The 22,958-nt window shown below is 34.3% G+C and overlaps 1 protein-coding gene and 1 long non-coding RNA gene across 10 annotated transcripts; one reads left to right on the forward strand and one right to left on the reverse strand.

Moving 5' to 3' along the window:
• Positions 1 to 255: 255 nt before the first annotated feature.
• On the reverse strand, positions 256 to 6,108 carry LOC129928638 (uncharacterized). Of its 3 annotated transcripts, none has more exons than XR_008780093.1 (5): positions 5,741 to 5,895; positions 4,351 to 4,493; positions 3,843 to 3,942; positions 3,325 to 3,435; positions 256 to 1,590 (listed from the first exon to the last, which is right to left on the reverse strand). It is a non-coding gene; the product is annotated as an uncharacterized LOC129928638 (long non-coding RNA). The 3 variants fall into 3 exon arrangements; XR_008780094.1 differs by having other exon boundaries at positions 5,811 to 5,835; XR_008780092.1 differs by lacking the exon at positions 5,741 to 5,895 and adding an exon at positions 5,972 to 6,108 and having other exon boundaries at positions 257 to 1,590.
• Positions 6,109 to 9,829: 3,721 nt separating this feature from the next.
• LOC106065491 (transcriptional activator protein Pur-beta-like) lies at positions 9,830 to 19,966 on the forward strand. 7 transcript variants are annotated; one of them, XM_013224321.2, is made up of 8 exons: positions 9,830 to 9,919; positions 11,215 to 11,229; positions 11,408 to 11,517; positions 11,616 to 11,727; positions 12,005 to 12,123; positions 13,301 to 13,433; positions 15,251 to 15,363; positions 17,159 to 19,966. In XM_013224321.2, the coding sequence occupies exons 1-8, from the start codon at positions 9,871 to 9,873 to the stop codon at positions 17,270 to 17,272; spliced, it is 765 nt and encodes a 254-aa protein (XP_013079775.1). In that variant the 5' UTR covers positions 9,830 to 9,870; the 3' UTR covers positions 17,273 to 19,966. The 7 variants fall into 7 exon arrangements, with proteins under 7 accessions (XP_013079775.1, XP_013079776.1, XP_013079778.1 ...); XM_013224322.2 differs by having other exon boundaries at positions 15,251 to 15,357; XM_013224324.2 differs by having other exon boundaries at positions 13,313 to 13,433.
• The last annotated feature ends 2,992 nt before the right edge of the window (positions 19,967 to 22,958 follow it).

Below are 22,958 nucleotides of genomic sequence, written 5' to 3' on the forward strand. Positions count from 1 at the left end.
ACCATTCGTAAAAGGTGTTAATTGTTGAATGGTAGGGCCTACATATTTTCGTCCCCTGCAATAAGGCCAATGATTGCTGTGTCGTCAGCAAATTTTATGATGGGAGTGTCAGCTGAAGAGCTCTTAATGTCATTTGTGTATATGGTATACAATACTGGTGACAGAACGTACCCCTGCGGCGCTCCAGTGCTAAGTTCTCTCGTGCTTGACACATGCCCGTTCACTTTTACATATTGTGGGCGTTTGATAAGAAAGTTTAGAATCCAAGCTTGCCCTATAAACATGCCCATTACGGCCCAGTATCAGTTTTAATTAGGGTTATCCCCCTTTGCCCTAATTGCAGCCCTAAATAGCCCAAATCGCGCCCTAATGGGCGCGCATACCGTTTGCACATTGGCGTCATTAGGTTCCCATAAGGGACCAATACGGGCTACCCTAATCGTGCCAATATCGGCCCAGAATGGGTAAACCCACTTCCGGATTCATTGGGGATTTCCAGAATCGCGCCCTAATCAAGCCCATACTAGCCCCAATGGTTTAGTAACTGAGATTTTCATTGGGGTTTAATTAGGGATAACCCTTATTGTGCCAATATCGGTCCGATGCTGGCCTGAATGGTTTAGTAACTGAAATATTTATTAGGGTTCAATTAGGGATAACCCTTATTGTGCCATTATCGGTCCAATGCTGGCCCTAATGGTTTAGTAATTGAAATATTAATTAGGGTTCAATTAGGGATAACCCTTATTGTGCCAATATCGGTCCGATGCTGGCCCTAATGGTTTAGTAACTGAAATATTTATTAGGGTTCAATTAGGGATATCCCTTATTGTGCCATTATCGGTCCAATGCTGGCCCTAATGGTTTAGTAATTGAAATATTAATTAGGGTTCAATTAGGGATAACCCTTATTGTGCCATTATCGGTCCAATGCTGGCCCTAATGGTTTAGTAACTGAAATATTTATTAGGGCTCAATTAGGTATTATCATGCAAATACTGTCTCCGATGGTTCAGTCATTAAATTTTATTATGGCTTAATTAGGAATAATCTTTAATGTTTTTCAATACTGTAGTTTAAAACAAATTCATTAGTGATTTTTTGTTTATAATGCCCTTTTTGTTCAAATGCAGCTCAATGGTTTAGTATGAGATTTTTAACCTTTTACATAGGTCTACTTTCACACTGATGATTTAGATCTAGCAATAGAATTATTTGACATAATTGTTTGGAAATTATAATAATTGAATCAGTGCATGATTTCTATATACATCTAGCTATAATGTCAACATATTTATAAAGTAATAGACAAGTTAAATTACATTTTTGGGTTTGAACACTATCAAACAATACAATTTTTGGTAACGTACTATATAAGACTTGCATGCTCTGATCATTTATTCTTAAATCAAACTTACACAATTAACTTTTTTTTATTTTTTATTCATGGAATAATTAACCAACACAAAAGACATACATAACAGCACAAACAAGATATCAAGACAGCATTTTCATTCAATTCTTAGCATTCTTTACAAGCTGACTTCAAGACTGGTGGCAATAATTCATATTTTGACTTCCATGCAGCAGCTGGAACAAACAAACAAACAAATAAATATTATAGTCATGTAATAAAACTACCTTCAAGCTGTATTAATAATAAAAAGAATCTAACAATTAAACATCAGAAGACCTTACATTTATCTATGTGGACATACTATTTAACGGTTATATTTCCAGCCCTTGATGATAAACGGTGCTCAAAAATTAGGTTGCTTCTAAAGCCTATTAAGCAACACAAAAATTAATGGTATTTCAAAATTTGGAGTTCAATCTTCTCCTTAACCCACGAAGCGTCTTAAGAAACTTTCCCTGGCGTTCGGGGAGTTTTAGCATTTTTAATGCATGTTAGAAAATGGTCTTAAAATGCCATAAAGTGAAGGTTGATATCCATGTTTTATATATATTCTGAAAGGTAATTGGACAGCGAACACTATAGATCATATATTGAACACCTGAATTTGATCAGTTGACCTTGACCCTGACCTAATTAGTATGATTGATTTTTTTTATCAACAAAAAAGCTTGTTTGCTGACCTCTGTGAGAAACATTTTTAGAGCTATAACAAACGTTTTGATGTAATTGGATAGCCCATTTATTTTCCTTTATAAATAGATATAATTTTGTTAAAAATGGACCATTAAATTTGAAAAAAAAAATTTTTTTTAGTGACTTGGTTACCCTTTTAATACAACTAACAGTGAAGGAAAAAAAAATAGATAAAAATCGTTTTTTTTTTGTTCAGTTTAGTTAAAAGCATTTAAAGATTGAAGAAATAGAATACTTAATGCATAAAGAAGTCAATATTATCATTAATATGCTTCAATCTATCTTAAAATGTCTTAAATTTCACTAAATTTTGACTAGGTCTAGGTGCAGATCCAGTCCGGTCTCTAGTCTAGAGTCTAGATATAGACTCTAGACTTTAGATGACTACGGACAGTACGGACATAAATCATCGGCCTCTTCATGAATAGATCTAGATCTAATATATAAAATATTCTCATTATTCCTAGATCTAAATCTAATTGTAATATTAAAAAAGAACAACTAAAAGTATTTGAAACTTTATGTTTTGTAACATCTTATGGACCCGGGCTAGCATCGGACATTGCAAGAAAAATTCGCCGGTGAATAATCAGAATGTAAACACAAAAACAGATGGGGAAATGGGCTATTTTTGGATCTGACAGGAAGAAGAATGTCTAATAGATCTGAAGTTTAAAAATGGTCACTTTAAAACGTGGATTGGAATAGAAAATCAGCAGTCTAAAGTCGGCCGATTATATCGGCCGGGACGCCACAGAAACGAAATGTCGGCCGATATAATCGGCCGACGACGCTTCGTGGGTTAAATTAAATGTTATGAATTGGTGTCAGCAAATGTGGCACTGGTATTTGACTATGCTAAAAGTGCAATGGCAGACTAGATCGAGCTAGGCTTCAATTCATTCAATATTATATTTTGTCCAATTTATTTATATTAACTTTATCACAGGCTCTTACTAATACAACTATATTCTGTTGTAATTAGAGTTCTATGGTAATTTTAAAAATAAGTTGGCTGAAAAGTTATTCTAGAATTAAAATAAATAATTATCACAGTGAAACTTAAAAAAAACATAACAAAAAAAAAAAAACACAACCAGCATATTTCAAAATTAGGATAGCATTTCTTTATTTACATTTAATAAATTCCATCCCATTAACAATTTACTTTCAGATTGCTGATCAGTAATCTAAAAGCAAAATTTAATCCTTACCTTCTTGAGCAGGCTTGCTTATGAAAAGATGAACAGCATCTGTACTGCATGCATAGGTTATTATTAACCTAAAAGATTAATGTCAACTTCCCCTAAAGAAAATGTGGCGATCTGTTAAAAAAAAATAAAAAAATAAATAAATAAAAACATAAAAAATGTTTAAAGAATGCAAAAAAAAATAATATTACAATAGAGGCAAAACACAAAATGTTTAAGGTAAGGTATACAAGAAGGATTGTTGCTATATAATGACATTAGGTCAAAAACAATTCTATGTAGGCCCTATTTTCATTGTATATATGTTCATTATAATTTTTTATGCAAATTAATAATGAACTTAAATCTCAGTGAAATTACAAAAAGCTGAAGATATTGCTCTCGAACATTGTTTCACAAGATTAACATTTATTTTACATTTTCTTTATTTAATCGATTTGATCTCATTAAAATTTTCATTTGGTTTGGGGGGATAGGGTGTCACTGATTAGTAATCTTAAAGAAAAATTTATTCTTCGTACCTTTTTGAGCAGGCTTCCTCATGAAAAGATATTGAACAGCATCTGTAGTGCATACATAGACAATTCTTATTGTCAGCTGCCCTTAAAGAAAACTGGCATTCTAAAAAAAAAAAAAAATTACAATAAAGACAAATCCTGAAATGTTTATGGTATGGTGTATAAGAAAAACTGTTGCTATAGCCTAATGATGAGACTCTGTATTTTTTCTTTAACAGTATCCACACAATGAAATTTTAAAAAGCCTAAGCCTTAGCTAAGCCTATAGAATGAATCCTAGATCAAATTGTAGAAAAATGTGTAATATAATAATTAGTATTAAGACCTCTAGATATTCTAGCTAGATCTAAATATAATCTAGATCTATGTCTAGTTTATAGATCTAGAATTTCTAGATCTGTATAGATCTATTTAATTCTATTACATAGAGCCTAGAGTTAGAGTCTTTAAAATTTACAAAAAATAAAATCTAACATATATTGAGTATTGGTGAATAAAGATGTAACGCTACCTGGACCTGGTTATGTGGTATGCACGATGGACTGTTTGGTCGCCTCGTTGGTCTCTGCATGGTCGTCTGGTTCATACCCTGCAACTGCCATCACTTCCCTAAGCTCCTTTGAGGTTTAGACTACCAAGTAGATATCTTCAACTCTGAAGGAACATTTAAAAAAAACAAAAAAACAATGTCAATATAGGGCTATAGTCTATAGCAGCTAAAGGGTTAGCCGTTAGTGGCGTTAGTCTATTATATATAGGCCCCTAATATAGATATACTATATATACATATTTTTCTAGACATATCTCAATATCAGATTTTAAAACCAATATAAACGTTTGATTTTATTTAGATTCTATTTGTATAAATTTAAACATTCTAAACTCTAGACTAGATTTTCAAGATCTGGAGTGTAGGCCTAATATTGTACATTAGTCTCTACAAAGTAAATATCTATATTATAAGATTATAAGTCTATACTATAGCCCCGGCTCTATGACTATAACTAGTTACTAGATCTAGAATTATTTAATCTAAATGACCTATCGCCTATAGTATGAAAAAATTAAAGATTAGTCTGTATTAACAATATATTAATTAAATATTATTCTATATCTACTAAATTTTCTAATAACAACTAGATTTTAGAATCTAGACTATTCTAGACTATCTTTTATTAGATCTAGATCTAGATCTAAGTTTACTAAGTCTTAGTATATCTTATAAGTCTAGGTCAATTTTTTCTAACCTCAAAATATTTGAATTAGAATAGAACTAAAATCTATATATGAGTATGAGTACTATGAGTATAATAATTATTATATTAATATACCAAAGTGTCCAAAGTCCTAACTCTAAGTATTAGTTTACAGTTACGTGACTAGATAGGCATATTCATATAGGCTAGATCTAATATTCTGCCCTAAAAGTTAAAAGGTAGTAGATTTAGCTTTAAGATCTAGTAAGTCCTTAGCCTTAACTAAATCTAATTCTATGCTGCAGATGCATTAGCCATTTCATGGCAGATTCTAGAATCTAGATCTAGAATCTATTCTAAATAGTAAATCAGTAAATCTAGTCATAACGCATGAATGTTAATCACTTAAGTTAAGTCTAAGTCGTCTAGATCTAGATTTAATAGGTCTCAAGTCTAGATTAGATATAATAATAATAATATAGACCACTATATATTAATAATATTATATCGTACTAGATCTAGTAGCCTATTACTACTATTAGTAATTAGATCTAGATATTATAATAAAACTAGTCTAGAGAGATCTATAGAATCTCTAGATCTAGATTCTTAGCATTCTAGATTATCTAGATATATCTATAAATCTATTCTAAGTCTAGACCTAATCTACTATCTAGATTAGATCTGTTAGTAGTGTTAGAGTACTTAGAGATTCGTCATCTGATGATGATCTGTACTTGTGATAGGCTTAAGACTTTAACTTATAAGTTACGACCATTCCAATTGAATTTCCATGGCTGCTGCCATGAGTTGAAGAACATATGCATTGATATCAAGAAGTACAGCTCTTATAATTATTTATAATAGATCTATTATATTAATGAAAGTCTAGATTGACTATAGCTCTATAACTTGTAGTATAACTAATAACTTAACAGATTTAGATCTAGATCTAGCTAGCTCTAATTTGATCCACGTGTGTACGCTCTAGAGTGAAGACTGAATAATCCAGTTTGTGCCGAATATCGCGAGCTTAAAAGAAATAAATGCTTCTTTTTCATTGGTCGAAAAAAATGTTAAAATGTATAAAACTTTTTTTTTAAAATCTAAATCTAAAAAAAAAAACAACAAAAAAACAAATATGTTCTCCTTTAACTTAAGATTCTATGTGTGATTAAATATTACTAGATAAATATATATTTTTTTAGTGTGCACATTAAAAAATCAGACACACACACACACACACTATTTGATTACGAAAAGTCTGCATTGGGCCCATACGGGTAAAACTTCACTATTCCAGTTAGGGATTTCCCCAATAGAACCCTAATTAATTTTTTTTTTTAAATCTTAATATTACTTACAAAAAGGATTCAAAGCAACATTTAGCTTTAAGACGATTAATACTACATTTTAAAACATCATAATATTGTTTTTTATGTTATAATAAAGATTTCATCATGTTGGTTCTGGCGTGATTGGGGAAATCCCACACCGGCACGAAAGCGGAAAGACGTTAACGGCCCAATAACTAAAATCCCACACCGATCCGTTAACGTTTTTATAGGGGCGATTGTAAGTAGGTCAATCTACCCAATGAAACCTTATTACCCCACACCGCGCCAGAATGGTTTCGATGGGGCTTTGTTTATAGGGTGTATGCTAATCCGGCCTACTATCGGAAGGAGAAAAATAATTACGGAGAGAAAGAGTTAACTGGCGAGTGGATCTGGATCAGCATTGAAAAGAGCGTTGTTAGTGTTGCACGGCAGGGGTTAATTGTCTGTAGGCTGGCCGGGGGGGGGGGGGGGCGCGGTGAACGCTTTTATTCATTGTAAATGTCTCAAATAGGCCCCCATTTTCTTCATTGCTACCGGTACCTTCCCCCCCCCCCCCCCCTGCTTTTTATACCTCTATGAGTTGCCTCCCTATCTTCACTGCAAAATTAAGCATTATGAATAGAGCCACGGGGCATCGGTCTATAGTTTCAATAGCAAGATTTACCAAATTGTTAAATGTATCTTTGTGAGTTGTTGACCTCGAGTAATTCTTGATTACATTGATGCCCAAAATACAGCCCGCGGGCCAGATCCGGCCCGCGACGTGGTTCTATTCGGCCCGCCGAAATATTGGCACGAAGAGTAGACACCTTCCTCCAAAAAAGAAAAAGGTTGACTTATGTATCTTTACCTACGTTAGGGTCCTCAATTTTTCTTTAATTGATTGGTACCATGACATTTAACATTAGTGTGTTTATGAAATGAGAATCACCAGAAAAAGAGAACGGATCTTAACTTTTTTTTGCGGAGCCTGACCATAAGCTAACATATTTGATTTGTAAAGAAAGTGTGGCTATTTTAAAAAAAGAACAACATATAAACGTCATTATGAAACAAACATGACGACATTCTTGGTTTGAGCCGCTAATAAAGGATTGTTAAACTACGCCAACAGATTGGAGGATCGATAGGATCATTTACCAAAAAACGACAAGAAAAAGAGTCGGTAGTAAAGCTAGCTACAATGCTGCTCTTTTTTTAAGTAGAGAAATTAAGACGTTTTCAGACGCGTGAGAAAAATCGCTTCAGATATCCAATTCCTTAATGTAAGTACTAGATCCACGGGTTTCTAATCAATTAGTTAGGCTACAAATTCAGGTAAATTAATTTTTTTTGGTACCTTTTCGTTCATGTGGCCCGCGACACAAGTGTCAGAAATTATAATGGCCCGCAGGTCGAATTAGGTTGGGCATCACTGCAAGTTGATTAGTTTCAATTGAGGCGCGAAATGTTTCAATCACCAGATGCCAGTGTTACGGGTATTGTATAATACCTTTTTTTTTTGCGAGTAAGATTGGCGTTTTCCATGTGGATGAAACCCAAATATGACAATTTTGTATATATTTGAGGAGATTTTTATGAGTTTTCTGTAGATTTTAATAATTTCAGAAGATTTCCAGGACTTTTTCGTATATTCTGCAATTTCAGGAGATTTCCAGTAGGCCTAGTCCGCGGAACCTTGTTATAAGTTATAATAGTTTAATTTAATAATTTACACATAGAATTAGCGCGGGGCCTATGAAAGTGCGGGGCCCATTGCGGTCGCATATGTTGCAGTTGTCTAAGATCGGCCTTGTAGGCCTATAGGCCTATGTCCTCCTGTTTGGGCTCTTGTCCTTCGTCCGACAGACATTGGAGCGAAAATATCCTGCTTTAGGCTACTCCGTTGTTTACTTCCCTTTAAAAACACATGAAATCATTTGTAAATAACAACATTTTTACAACTTTTATGACAAATCTTTTCATTGACAAGTATTACAGAAAACAAGTATTAAAGCGGTTTCTGTAATTGGCCCCACAGATTGTTGTGGTCACTGACTCAAAATCTGTACTACAGGCTTTGCAAAGCCCCGGACCATGCCCCCCCCCCATATCAACACTGTCATCATGGCTTCACATAACATTAAACAACGCTATGGCACCCCTATAATAATGCAGTGGGTACCGAGTCACATAGGTGTGTCTGGCAACACAATTGCAGACTCTTTGGTCCACCAGGGAGGGCAAATTCCACCCACTGATCAGGCTGTAAGCTTTCATCAAGCCCTGGCTATAATAGAAAAAAACAGAAATGGAAAAGTGGTTTGAGTGCTGGGACAAGTCCCAAAAGCCCGTGGAATCTGGGAGCGCATGAGGCGCCCTGACCGCTCTTCCCCGTGGTGGAGGCTGTCCAGGCCTGAGCAAGCTATTATAGCACAGTGCAAGACAGGCCACTGTCCTGTTGGCTCATATTTCTCGCGGCTATGGCCAAATTTTGATTCACGGTGCCCCCGCTGCGGGGAAGAAGAGGAAACTGTGCCTCATATTCTGTTTGACTGCCCCAGACTTGCTGATCTCCGTCTCGACAGGTCTGGGAAACCCAAAATTCTCGACCTGTATGGCGACATTTATGCACTACGCAAGACAGCAGGGTTTCTGTCCAGGGCTTTTGCAAGAGAGGATTTGAGTCTCTATAGCCCTCACTCTAATTGAGTTTGATGATGATGATGATTGGCCCCAAAACCTCTTCAGTTGGATATACAAAAGAAACCCGTTACTGATTAATAATATTTTTATTGGCCTTCCCCAGCGAAATATGCCTTCCTTTAAAGTGTCAACACACAGTGGACAAAAGAGAGAAATAGACCTGATTCTGCAGCATATTTACCCGTCTTTCTGTTTTGCCATTTGCAATCCAGGACCCTGGCTTCTTCTATTGATGAAATGGAATTTCGCCATTTTTTAAAAAAAACTTAGTTTGAAAATTCATCCAGTAACATCTGATAGTCTATTGGAATTTCTGAGCAACAAAAATATTTTTAAAAAATGTTTTTATTTTATTTAGATGATTAAGTAAAAAATGAGACAGTACAGAATTTTGATATAAATAACAAATTTAAAATCTAATTCTAGAGCTATATTTCGAAGGTAAAAAAAATAAAATATTTTTACCAGGACGCCTCAAAGAGGGAGACGAAAAAGTTATAGTTTCATTTCGTTCTAAAACATAAAATTGTAATTAAATGTTATAAGTTCAGTATATACTCTATGGTCTAGATTTTTTAATACTTGTTTTTGTTTTTTTTTCTTCAAAAAAACATATATTTGAGTATTTCCTAGTTTGGTCACCAATCTTGCTGTTTTTGTTTTCGATTTTAGCATGTTTTTTCTTCTTGAAAACTTCCTGGCCAAATAGCAGAAATGCAATCTACGTCACCACTTGTTGTGTATGACTTCATGAATAATTTTTTTTAAGGTTCAGAAGGAGGCAGTGGATTAGCTTTGGAGGGTTGCACCATGTCGGATCGAGAGAGTGGCGATGAGCAACAACAGCCGCAGGCCCAAGGTATGGGTCTTTTGAAAAAAAACTGAGAAAATGTAACGCTAGAATTAAAGAACAAATGCATAATCTGTATGCATTAGATGTTATATGTCGATCTAGGTCAGCACCAGGTCGATTAAGATGGACGCAACGAGGTCAATTTTGCGGACGCGTATTTGATCTCGCAATTTAAAATTTGTTAGAATTAAAATGCGTCGGCATTGCTAATTTGGAACAGATAAAAAAGATTGCAGAAGCAAATCCAAACTAGCAAATTTATGTGGCATTGCCCAAAATACAATTATGTTTATAGATGAAAGTTTTCTTTCAATTTAACGCATAGAGTCTGTTGTTGACAAAGGTTTGTTTATGTCCACCTCGTAACAACAATATGGCGCATAAGTTACAAGTAACAAGCCAATGATAAGCCTACAGCTGAGCTCCCTATTTTTTTGTTTGTTTTTGTTTTGCAATGGACAGGTTGAAGGGAAATCAATGATTAGCCTTGTACAAACAGTTTTCCATCATCAAAGGTGTATAGTTAGTTTTATTATTTGGACAGATTGAATAGACAAATGTTTTAAAAATCTTTAAATTTCTTCTGTTAGTCAGTGTTAGGTCTTTCCTTGAATAACACTTTAACAGTAATTTGAGTAATCTAAATAAACAGCACAACTGTTACTATATAACACTTGACAAATTACCAATGGCAATACTATTCAAGGCAATACTAATACCTACCACTATTGATACCTTTTGAATTTCTCATTCCCATCGTTGTTATATAGTATACTTAAGTCTAAGTATACCCATACTGTCATACAGCAATAATTTTTTACAAATTTTTCTCATGAGTAAAATAAAAATGAGTTGTGGGATGTGGTGGCCATTCATAAGATTTAAGGTCATGGCTTATGAAGTGAGGGTTTTTCGAGCTGGAATCCAGTAAAAACCCACGAGTCCATCCAACTCTAATGACTTAAGTCTAATGGTTACCTGACATTTTAGGGAAGTAAATGCATTTGGTTTTTGTGCTGGCCACAAGACACTTTTGTTAACCGTTGGTCTTAGAAACAAACAAGCTTTATTTTATATCATCTCAGTCATCTGCTACTATAGTCTAGATTTACCCTTTTTAAAACAAATTGGGTAGCCTTATCAATGTTACCTTTATTTTATATAATTACCGTAACATTTTGTAAGATACATAGTTTGAGATATACTTTTATTAATATTTAGCTAAGCTAGAAATAAGATTCAATGTCAATGTGAATATTTTATACATATTTTTTATTTTTTTTGCATGTTGTGTGATCTAGAAGCTTCAGATCCTGGTAAGTTGCTATGTTTATTTGTAAAATATATTGGTTACTTACAATATATGCTAGCTTTGTACCAGTAAACAAATTTAAAAAAAAATAAGTTAAATAAGCTGGTACCAGTAATTTGTTTGACTTTCGGTGTAAAAGAAGAACTTGAGATCTAAAATATTGTTATTAAATTGTTTTGTAGGTGGGTCTGCGGAGCAGGAGTTGGCCACACGCACACTACACATCCAGTCCAAAAGATTTTATTTAGATGTGAAACAAAACAAGCGTGGTCGCTTCATCAAGGTGGCAGAGGTCAGGATATTTTTTTTTTTTTCAATTTATCGTAAACTTTCAAACTTCTTCGCTAATATCTGGCTATTTAAAATATTTTTTTTAAACAATTTTAATAGGTTGGTGCCGGAGGAAAGAAAAGTCGTCTTCTACTGGCCATGTCATCTGCAGCTGAGTTTAGGGACTTTTTGTCTGATTTCTCAGAGCACTACGCATCGTTAGGTGAGCACAGTGAGTCTGCCTTTGTTTCTCCTCTATCCAGATATAGGGTCTGTAAAGATAATTTCTTAATAGTGTTTTTTTACACTTTTCTTTCTGCATTTCTGGTGTATATCAATCAATCAACATAATTGAAGCTAGGAAATATATATATTTTTTAAAATTTTTTTTTGTAAGTGAAAATTTAATAAACTATAAATTATAGTTAGCATTTTCTTAAAATTTATTTTTTTTTTTCTTTTTGGTTAGAGCTCACATTTATTGACCGTTGTTAAATCATTACACGCAGGGCCTACAAATTCAGAAACACCACCAGAAGATGGCAAGCTGAAAAGTGAGATGATCGTTAAAGATAATCGTCGCTACTACTTGGATTTGAAAGAAAACCAACGTGGCAGATTTCTTCGGGTAACACAATAAGCTATTTTTTGGAGCCAAGAAAGTTCAATTACCATCACTAAACAACATTGTCGCATTTCTCATGACCTTTTGTATTTAACTACTTCATTCTGTTTCATCACACAACTTTTTTTGTCTGTGTTAGTGTTGAATACATTGTTGTAAAGATTGAAGAAACATTTCTTTGTTACATTATTCATGTTAAATCTTAAATTATTCAGGTAAGACTAAGCTATTTTAAATCCTACAATTTTTGGGTATAATAAAGTAAAGAATGGTAGCGAATTATACATAGTATGAAACATATATTTTTGAAGTTGTTTATTCCAGGTGACTAGTTAAATTTTTTTACAAGTTTTATTTTAAATCAACTAAACAAATTTTAAATGTTTTCCTTTTGAAGTAAACTATTGATAGATACAGTACAGCATTGATACAAATAGGTTTTGATGTTACTGACAGACTTACTTTTCATCTAATTTGTACAATTAAAAATATGAGGGGAAAAATGAAGATTGTATTTATATTACTTTAACTCTGGTAGTCATGGGATTAGATAGGCTAAAATGTTTAGTTAAAAATGTTTAGAAAACCTTACCCTAACATTTTAACAGATATTTGTGATTAATGTTGCAAAAGTTCTGATATTGATCTTAAAGGATAAAAACTCCTATTTTTGACATTTTAATCACGTGTGAGTTCTAGTTACTTGGTTACGTGGAAGATGATGATAATAAGTAGAAAGAAAAACTTTCAAGTGAAATGTTTACATTTGTGCTACATGCATTTCTTGTAGACTGTGCAGTGATCTATCGAAGAGAAAGCTCATTTTTGCACTAGTACTATGGAGAAAAATTACACTTTACTGCTAGGCTGATTGAAAATAGCAAATAAAAAAAAAATGTGGTTTAGCTGTTGATGCATTGTGATTTAAATTGTATCATATTATGGTGGATAATTTTAAACATATTTTATTCCTAACAAAGATGTTGAAAAATATTTTTAACCTTAATTTCATACCAAGTAGGGCTTTTCAACCTCTTGTATCACTGTTCTGCTGTAGTAAGTCTTGTAAGTTGCAAACCACTAAGCAAATAATTTTGTTCCTTTGTCTTAATGTTATCTGTCTGTTCACAAATGACCATCTTTCATCTCATATTTGCATCATACATTGGCTGACCATCAGGTTTCTGAACAGGTGTCTCAGACCATCCCCCGTGGAGGTCCCCGTTCACAAATAGCCATACCTGCTCAGGGTATGATAGAGTTTAGAGATGCACTTACTGAACTGTTGGAGGAGTTTGGCACAGATGATCAAGGCAAGTGTGAATTTTTGTCTTTATCCCTGTTGATTAGAACGGTTAAACATTGGTGCATGTTGAATGGCTGAAAATAATAAGGCAGTTATTAAAAAAGTAACCTGTAATATTGCAAAAAATTAAGTAATTGTAATAAAAAAAATTTCTGGAACTTAACTGACCACTAATATAAGCTTTTTAGTTTTTATTCCTTGCTACGCTTTTAGGTGCATTAGAAAAAAAAATGTCTTCTGTTTCTCCCATGCGGTAGTGCTCCAAGTTCTTTTGTTCAGATTCCTTGTTGAGTTCAGCTTTAAGTTCAACAACTCATGTCTATTTGTTTAAACTGCTAGATCTAAAAAAAACAAAAACAACCACCAATGTAATTGTTCTAGAGGTTTAACCCTTTGGCAACTAGAGTCGCCGCTACTGGTTGACAACTAGAGTCGCAGGCAATCGTCGATTTTGGGTTGTTTCGTTTATGCACGCACTGCTATTTTCTAAATAGCTATTTATACCTTTACTAACTCTGACCTAGAAGAGCGATAGTGATGCTATTTTTAGGTGCTTATTTTGTCTCTGCAGCATGTTAGATTGGATTTTTATGATTTTTTGAAAATTACATGTTTTTTTTGCTAGCCTAGAAAATGGAACATATTAAGGCTTATGTTTAGGCTTTAATAGAATAAGATTTTAATGGGAATATTAATGTTTAAGCTGTAGAATAAGGATATAATGATTGGGGCAAGTGTTTAGAACCATTTAAGACCGATAGTAGTGAAAATAAAAAAAAAATTGATGTTAGATCCAGTATTGAATATGTTAGATCCAGTGAAATGGGAGATAGGAAGGCAACTAAATATGACGTGATATTTTAATGTTTTTGAGCTCTGTAGGCCTATTTATGACTTCAAACATGATGCTTAACCCTAGGTCTATTTTTTCTATTATAAAAAGAAGGTTTTTGTTAGGTTTTATTAGTTTTTTTCTGTGAATTTAGTCAAAAAATCGATTTTTTAAAATAGCTGATACATAGTTATATCCCTTCTCTTAGGGATGGGGTAGATAGTTTCTTACAACTGCTTAGTGGTGAAATGGTTAAACTAAGTTTTGCTCCATTTTGTATACACTCAGTGTAAAACAGCTCAGCACTTTAAGGGTTAAACCCTTTTTTTTTTTTAGTGTTTGTGTGCCATGCGTCGAACATCGCAGTCACACATTATTGTAAGATTAAAGATAATCGGTTCTTGCTTTGTTATGTTTTGCACGCTGTACATATACAGTGAATCTGATATATTGGGCAGACTGCTTATACTTACATAATCAAAATGTACTGCAACAATTCCTATCATACAGTTGAATCTGTTTTAATCTGACAAGCTGGTTATTAGGATTAAAACAGTCACATGTGGTCCAGTGAACTAACTTGTCAAAATTTAATCTTGGGGCTAGAATGATACTATTCACCTAGGCTAAATAATTTAGCCTCTGTATTCTTACACACAAAGCACCACCCAAGTTTTTAAAGAGCAACTGATGAATGTCAATATTTTAATGATAAAGCAATGTCTAATTTCTTTTGAATGGATTACTGTTAAGCATATAAAAAAAAAATTTTGGTAAGCCAGTGGAAATTCTATGCTTTTTTAGTCAAATATGATGGCTTATTTTGACATTTTCTATTTAAATTAGTTCTCTGTTCTGGTACATGAAAGTACACCCATGTATTAAGGGTACATTCAATTTACATGTAAGAAACTAATTGATTAATTAGCTAAGCATATAGTTGATATTCTGGTACTTGTAACAATTTAAATGTAGACATTTTCTGCCTCCAGAACCACAGAATGAGCTACCAGAAAGTCGTTCTATGAGAGTAGAAAACAAAATGTTCTATTTTGATGTAGGCTCTAACAGGAGAGGTGTTTATCTTCGCGTCTCGGAGGTGAGTGTGAGTACTCTTTTTCTCTAAAGCACTCTTACACCCTTATTGAGTAAAAACATTTCAACTTTCTTAAGCAAATACGGTCATAGAGTAAGATACAATTAGTTGCAACTATTTCTTTACATAATTAGTTTGTAATATTTCTTTACTGCATTCTTGAACATACAAAAAATATTAACGAATAACCCTCGTTACAAAAAATGTAAATGAGTAACCCTCGTTTACTTTATGTACTTAATGAGGCACGTTGGCTGAGTGGTAAAGCGCTTGGCCTCCAAACCGAAGGTCCCGGGTCCGAATCCTGGTGAAACTGGGATTTTTAATTTTGGATGTTTGGGCGCCTCTTGAGTTCACCTAACTCTAAATAGGTACCTGACATTAATTAGGGAAAAGTAAAGGCGGTTGGTCGTTGTGCTGGGCCACATGACACCCTCGTTAACTGTAGGCCACAGAAACAGATGCCCTATACATCATCTGCCCTATAGACCACAAGGTCTGAAATGGGGAACTGTACTACTACTTTATGTACTTAGGCTTAAATTATTTTTTTCTCTTTTTAGAAGAATGTTAGCTATTTTTATATTAGACTAGATCTAGATATTGGCAAATGAAGATTCTTGAAATTCTTATTTTGATCTTGTACGAATCGTCTAAATTTGTGCATTCAGAACATTTCATTACAGTTTGTTTTTACTTCTTCTAGAATGCAAATTAAAGAGTCCAAACATTTAAAAAAAAATTTTTGGTCAATCAAACTTTCATTTTAATGGCCTATAAATCAGAATATGCTTGAGACGAATTTCCTTGTGCGCTAAACATATATATACCTTGTCATTTCGTTTAAAATGGAAATATTCTTTGAACACAGACCTATATATAATGCATATATCTGTTTAAGGAATTTGATCATTTGGTAGTAACTTATAGACTCAGCTTCAAATATTGTTTCAAATATTGTATACATTTCTGAATAGAAAAGTGTAATGAAAAACAAAGTGAAGGTGGCAGTAACTGATGGATAGCAGCCCATCTACATTATAAATATTTAATCTAGATTTGAGAGAGAAAATTGATATCATTGTAAGTGTAGATCAGTCTAACTCTGCATTTATTCAGTGCAGGCACAATAAAGTTAATACCGGTACATTAATTAAATTAAAGAAAAAGTTCCTCAGATACAGATAACTTTGATATATACACTATATTTACACTTGGCTTTGTAAGATGTTAAGTGTTTATTATAAAGAACTGTACAATGGAAAAATATTACTTAATCTTTTCATAAAATTTAATCAGAATGCCAAATTATTTATCAAAAATAGCAAATTCAAACTTTATGTTCACAATTTGATTTTAAAAAGAGGGGTGAATTGGTTACTGTTTCAGTTTGGTCCCCCAAACTAGTCAAACTTCAGGTAATGTTTTGTCCTAGCTACTAGGGTTGTCTAAATCGATGAACTGGGACTGCACAAGTCTGTCACAAAATTATTAACAATAGTTACTTCCCCATTAGTATTTTCTGTTTGCACTTGTTTTCAGTATCTATCAGAATAGAGACGGACTCAAATATCTGTGTCATTTAATTTTATCTGGGTATTTTGAGATTTCCACTATGAGTAATGAAAAATGTTTGATTAAATGTGTTAAATTTTTGTTTTTTATACATGAGCTTTAAACAAACCATGCTAATGAAAAACAATTTTACTGAATATAATAAACCAAATTCTTCTTCTCTGAAGCTTCTTTTTTCTCATATTTATTGGGCGTCAAAATTGATTTTATTTGTTTAACACTATTGCAGGTCAGAAATAATTTCCGGACGGCAATCACCATTCCAGAACGATCATGGGGAAGATTCCGTGACATCATCTCCGAGTTTGTTGACAAATCTAGTGCAAAGCCAGAGACTGAATAAATTGACAGCCCCTGCGTTTTGCCTGTGATATCTGGCCCCCAACTTTGCTACAGATGACCTGCAGAGGAAATGTGCTTTCTGATTGGATGGCTTGTGTTTGTGTGACGTCATGTGACTGGACTAGTAGGATTTGACCAGTGTTTTTGTTGTCTAATTACTCCATAATGGGACATTTTGTCGACACGAGGTTCAACTGGGTTTTCTAGACAAATGTTTGTATAATGATATATATTTCTAAATATATATATCTGTATGTGTTAAAGAGCAGACATTTACAATCCCCCCCTTTATTTCAGTCTGCTGGAGTAACATCCCTTTGTTTCAGTCTGTTGGAGTTTATAATCCCCTATGTGCGGGATGCTAAGATAGTGTCTTATGCAATGTAGTCCTCCCCCCAAATGCAGTCTTGTAGCAAGCTGCACATCTATGGTGCTGTTACACGGTTGGATTGATGACTTGAGTGGTCTCGGTACATCACCAACATAAGTATCAGTCTATCACCATCCTACAGAGCATCAGTATTATCAACTGGATGCTTCGAGTGTTCAGAGCGAGTGATTGTGTCTGTCAACTCACCGTTAGGGAAACAAGAAGTCTTGTGTTAGAATTGAACTCGGTCTCACACTAGTGTAGGTTTGTGAGAATAGTTCCTATCCTGTAGAGACACGGGGAATGATCTACACCTTAACTTATAGAAAATACAATGCTTGAATATATAGAAAATACAATGCTTGAATGCGATCGTGCGTGAGGAAACTTGGGCGTGTGAATGTGTGCATTGTGTGGGTGTGTGTGGGGTGACCTGAGTGAGTTATTTCATTGTTATCTCATGACTACCATTAGACTGGTACTGGGACTCTTCTCCAAGACATTGTGTTGGACTCACTGAACTGTGTATTGATCTATCTATGTGCTTTGATGTCTTCATAATGAACTATTCAGTCAAAGTGACTGTGTCATGAATTGTTTATATTTTATACTTGTCATAACAAAATCATCTCTTGTCCACCAATCCTTGCAACATTTTTTTTTTTAGCTCTGCTGTTCATTGTTTTTATCATAGGGAAACTGGAGGTTTTTTTTTATCCCAGTAAAACACTGTTTTTTTTTTATCCCAGGGAATTAGTGGTTTTGGGGAGGGGGGGGGGGTGTTATCATTTTCTGCTTTATTCACTTTTTTTTTTCAAACTTTTTTTTTATTTATTTCAAACATTTGACTTAGCTCCATTATCAATTCTAATCTTAAGAGAAACTTTTTTTTGATTTATTTCAAACATTTGACTTAGCTCCATTATCAATTCTAATCTTAAGAGATGATGTATTCGTCTGGTTAGTGCAGAATAGAAAAGTGTGGAGATTTGTTGAGATCAACTACAGTTTGTCCAGAATTCTCTTAAAAGGTTGATGACAGTTTTTTTTTTCTTTGATGGCTAACTCTCTCAGTGATAGTTTGAATTATCAATTAGCATTTTTTTACTTAATTTAATGTGTTGAAGACAAAAAAAAAATCATTCAGCACTTGTGCTGGTAGTTTGTATATTTATAGTCACGTCTTTGTTGTTTTATTTGGGAATAATTTGGTTTTGATTTTGAATCAACCTTTGTATGGTGATGGAAAGATGGTTAAATTTGTGTATGCTATGGAGTGATGGAAGAATATCTATAATAGAAGCACATTTCCGCTGCCTGCGAGCCTGTGGCTGGGCGAGAGTTTTGTTCTGTAAAAGGAACTGGCCTGCGTCTTGGTTCAACATGTATCTCTAGTGTTGTGGTGTTGGTGGAAGCGGTTGGTGGTCAACCATCTCGACACTTTTTTTTTTTTTTTCTTATTTCTGGTGGGGGAGGTGTTTGTAAGAAACTGTCCCCGCAGGTGGGAGGGACCACCAAGTGCTTCCCTGTACTTGTGTTAGTGTAAAGAAGGAAAAACATATGAAAAAAAAACACAAAAAAGAACTTATGTACCTTTTGTTGACTACTTTGTGTATATTTGTAACACAGACTAGCAGTCTAGTGGTTTGTGGTACAGGTGGCTCACTTGATTCCAACTCCTTAGTTCACTCTCTTGTCTGTAAAAGTTTGAGATTCTGACTTGGTTCTTTTAGCGATAACTCTCCTAGGCCTTAGAATTGTCGACCCGAATTCCGCTTAGTTTTCTAGGGACATCATTTCCTACGGTAGGTTCACATTTGGTGAGACATTTCTGATTCTTATTGCTTTGAAGACTTTAGTTCACTGTTGTTGTTTTATTCATTGGCTTTTATGGTATCTTAGAATTTTGTTTCTTTATGAAGAAAAAGTTGAAATGGACTTTTTTTTTTTTTTTGACTGTAATGAAATATTTTATTTGATCTTAACTTAGAACAAAAAAAAAAGACATTTTCATGTTTCTTTAGTTGAATTAGGAAAGGTTAATTTTGGTCAATAATTTCACATGTTTAAATATATTGTTGTTAATGGCCTCATTTTGGATAGCCACATAACATGTCAATAGAAAACATTAAGCTGGTCACATGCTACAGTAGAACTTGAGTTTGTTCTAAAGCAAAGTGTTAGGCTGGTCACATTAGACCATGTGATCCATACAGTTAGTTAGCACTTCAATTTAGTTTGCTTGTTTTTACCATTTCATGCTTTTTTTAAAAAAAATCATTTGTACATGTATTGTAAAATAAACCATCTGATTTTATGGATAAACTTGAGTGTGGCCCCTTTGATCTGTTGTGTCACACTATACTTAGGTCACACTATACTTAGGTAATATCACTCAAAAGTTATCCTCCAAGGTACAGTGAAGGGATCAAGAAAGACTTGCTGGATAATATAAACGAATGGACCAGCCTCTGTTGGTATCCTGCTAGGAACAGCTACTGACCGGGAAAAGTGAAGGGATTTGGTCACACACTCACGAAAGCCAAGGGACATGATGTTAATGATAGCTTAGTCCAGCAAGATCTTGTCACACTGAACCATAGTACCGTTAATCAATTAATCAGCTGTAAACGCAAGTAGATAATGCATCAAGACACTCCAAAAAACCAGAGATGTCTACATAGCTTTGTGTGTATTTGCCTAAATATATATACTCAGGAAAGACTTAACATATAAGAAATGCAGCAATTTAATACAGCTGAGTCTTATGTAAGACATTCTCAGATCTTTCTGTACATGTTTCAAAATACTTAACACTTTTAGTCTTTGTCATAGACTTTTCTAGACTATGTTGCCGTTCTCAGACCTGCCTACCAAAAAAAATCCAAATGCGTAACGCTGATGGTCAAAATGCGTATTTTGGAACAAGAATGCGTAACACTTACGAGATCCACTACTTTGTCATATATATATATATATATATATATATATATATAATATTAGATCTAGATGTCATGATTAGATCTACAATCTAAATCTAAATCAATACGACAATAGAGATGATATCTAGACTAGATTTGGATCTATGTCTATATAATGAATATAATCTACTCGAGATCTGGGCTCGAGAGTGTTACCGATGCCGTGGATCCGCTACAAACATAGGTCTACTCCAAACTTACGTAGGCCTACCTTCATCCTTGATCTATTCTATACTAAGACTAAGAATCTAGTCTAGATCTAGACTAGATGGTAGTAGATGTTATAGATCTAGATCTAGTCAATCTAAATCATACTACAACTAAATTGGATCTAGATTGTTGAGTAATGTAGAGAATCATGACTAACGTAATGACTAGCTAGATCTATTCATGTATAACAAGTGTTCTAGATCTAGAATCCAGATCTAGACTAGATATCTACAATGTCACTCAATGTGTTTTGAATCGATAGCACTTCGATATTTTTTTCTATACAAATGAATACGGGAATCAGGGATTCAACATAATTAATTTCTACTAATGAACTTACAAAAAAAAAAGTCACGTTGGTGTATCAGCTAACTGACGGTACCAACCCGCCACTCCCTCACTCTCGCGTTCTTCATTTCTAGACTAAATCTAATTGCCTTTAAGAACCAATCAACGTATAGATCTGGACACAATGTGTTCCCCCACCTTTTCTGTCCCCCCCCCCCCGGCCAACAAAACGGCTTAGCGTGACCTCCGTGACCGCTCGTAAGCTAGTCAAGAGAGGGGGGGGGGAAAGGATACGAAAAGCGTAACGCGACGGGTTCAATGCGTATTTGCGTACTGACGGTCATTTTTGGGAGATTTTGCGTAACGAATACGCATTTTGCGTAACGGTAGGCAGGTCTGCGTTCTTGTCACTTGGCAATGATTTTTATGATCATAAGTTCTCTAATTTTATATTCTTTTTTTCTTATTTATTTTCTACTTTAAAGAAAATCATTCAAAAGAATAGGACTTTATGCTAGAAGTGAATTTAGACTGAAACCAGATGCAATGGTTTGGTTGGCTGGATCGGTGACATCTAATTTTGTTAATGGGTGATTTCTTCACAAGGTTTGCAGCACCGGAAATATTTAATCACACTGTGAAAGAATTCAGATTTTTCTGCCTTCATACCACTCTTTGCAGCGTCAACAATGATAACAGATAATCCTTATTAGTCATTGAACTTGTTTGGGACCCCTCAACTCAAAGAAACTGGAACAGAAACAAAATAGAGCATTGAGATTCATAACCAACAAATATTCACATTTGACTAGAGTAACACCTTTAGTAAAATCACTAAATTTAGAAAGCCTTCAGGACAGAAGACATAAAAGTAAATTAGCAATCGTACATAAAACACTGAACCATAATCTTCAAATACAAAAGTAAAACCTTATAAAATACTTTGAAAGAGACAAAGATAAAGGCACATTCCTCGTCCCATATGCTAGGACAAATTTGTACAAATGCTCCTTCTTCCCTAGCGCTATTAGAGCATGGAAGGGCTGCCTTAGCCAGCTAGAAAAAAAATGATTGGCAGAATTTAAGTCGTTGATTAACATGCATAACTAGATTAATCTACATTGATTAATGTAAGATAAAGATTTTTTTCTGGGTTCTTATGTTCGAAGTTTTTTTTTTAAAGCAAGTGTTGAGAGCATTTGATAGCACCCTTCATTTACTTATGAGCAAAACCATTGCAAGGAAAACCAAGAAAATAATATACAAAACCATAATAAGACCAGCAGCAATGTATGGAAGTGAGACCTGGACACCGACAAAGACATTTGACAATTTACTTAATACTTGCGAACGTAAAATTCTTAGGAAAATCTATGGTGCCATACAGGATGAAACAGGATGGAGAACACGCACTAACCATGAGATATATCAATTGTATGAAGACCCACCGATAGTGAACGAAATAAAAAAGAACAGACTACGTTGGGCAGGTCACCTTGAAAGAATGTCAGACAACAGAAGGGCGAAAATCGTATACAGGCAAAAACCAAAAGGCAGGCGACCCAAAGGCAGACCCCGAATGCGATGGATTGATGATGTGGAAGCAGGTGTCTTCACAAGGTGCACTGTTTCTAGGCCCCAAGCCATTTGTTTGTATGTTGGACATGTTTCGGATGGTCTTTCAAAGTTAATAATTTCGCAGGACGACGGGGGGTGGCAGCGGGCGGAGTATGAATTCTGGACCATCGAGAAGTCCGAACGACTGTTCAGCGCACATACCACACAACCAGACAGCCATCCAAGTCGTTAACTCGTGTTAAAGCTCCTAAATGCCATTT

Source organism: Biomphalaria glabrata, chromosome 10 (assembly GCF_947242115.1).
Source record: "Biomphalaria glabrata chromosome 10, xgBioGlab47.1, whole genome shotgun sequence".
In the NCBI taxonomy this organism is placed as follows: Eukaryota; Metazoa; Mollusca; class Gastropoda; family Planorbidae; genus Biomphalaria; species Biomphalaria glabrata.

Coding starts and splice junctions, on each gene's coding strand:
- LOC106065491 (XM_013224321.2), top strand. CDS start 9,871: ATGTCGGATCGAGAGAGTGGCGATGAGCAACAACAGCCGCAGGCCCAA. Junction 11,728..12,004: donor CGCATCGTTAGGTGAGCACA/GTGAGTCTGCCT, acceptor CATTACACGCAG/GGCCTACAAATTCAGAAACA. Junction 15,364..17,158: donor TTCGCGTCTCGGAGGTGAGT/GTGAGTACTCTT, acceptor ACACTATTGCAG/GTCAGAAATAATTTCCGGAC.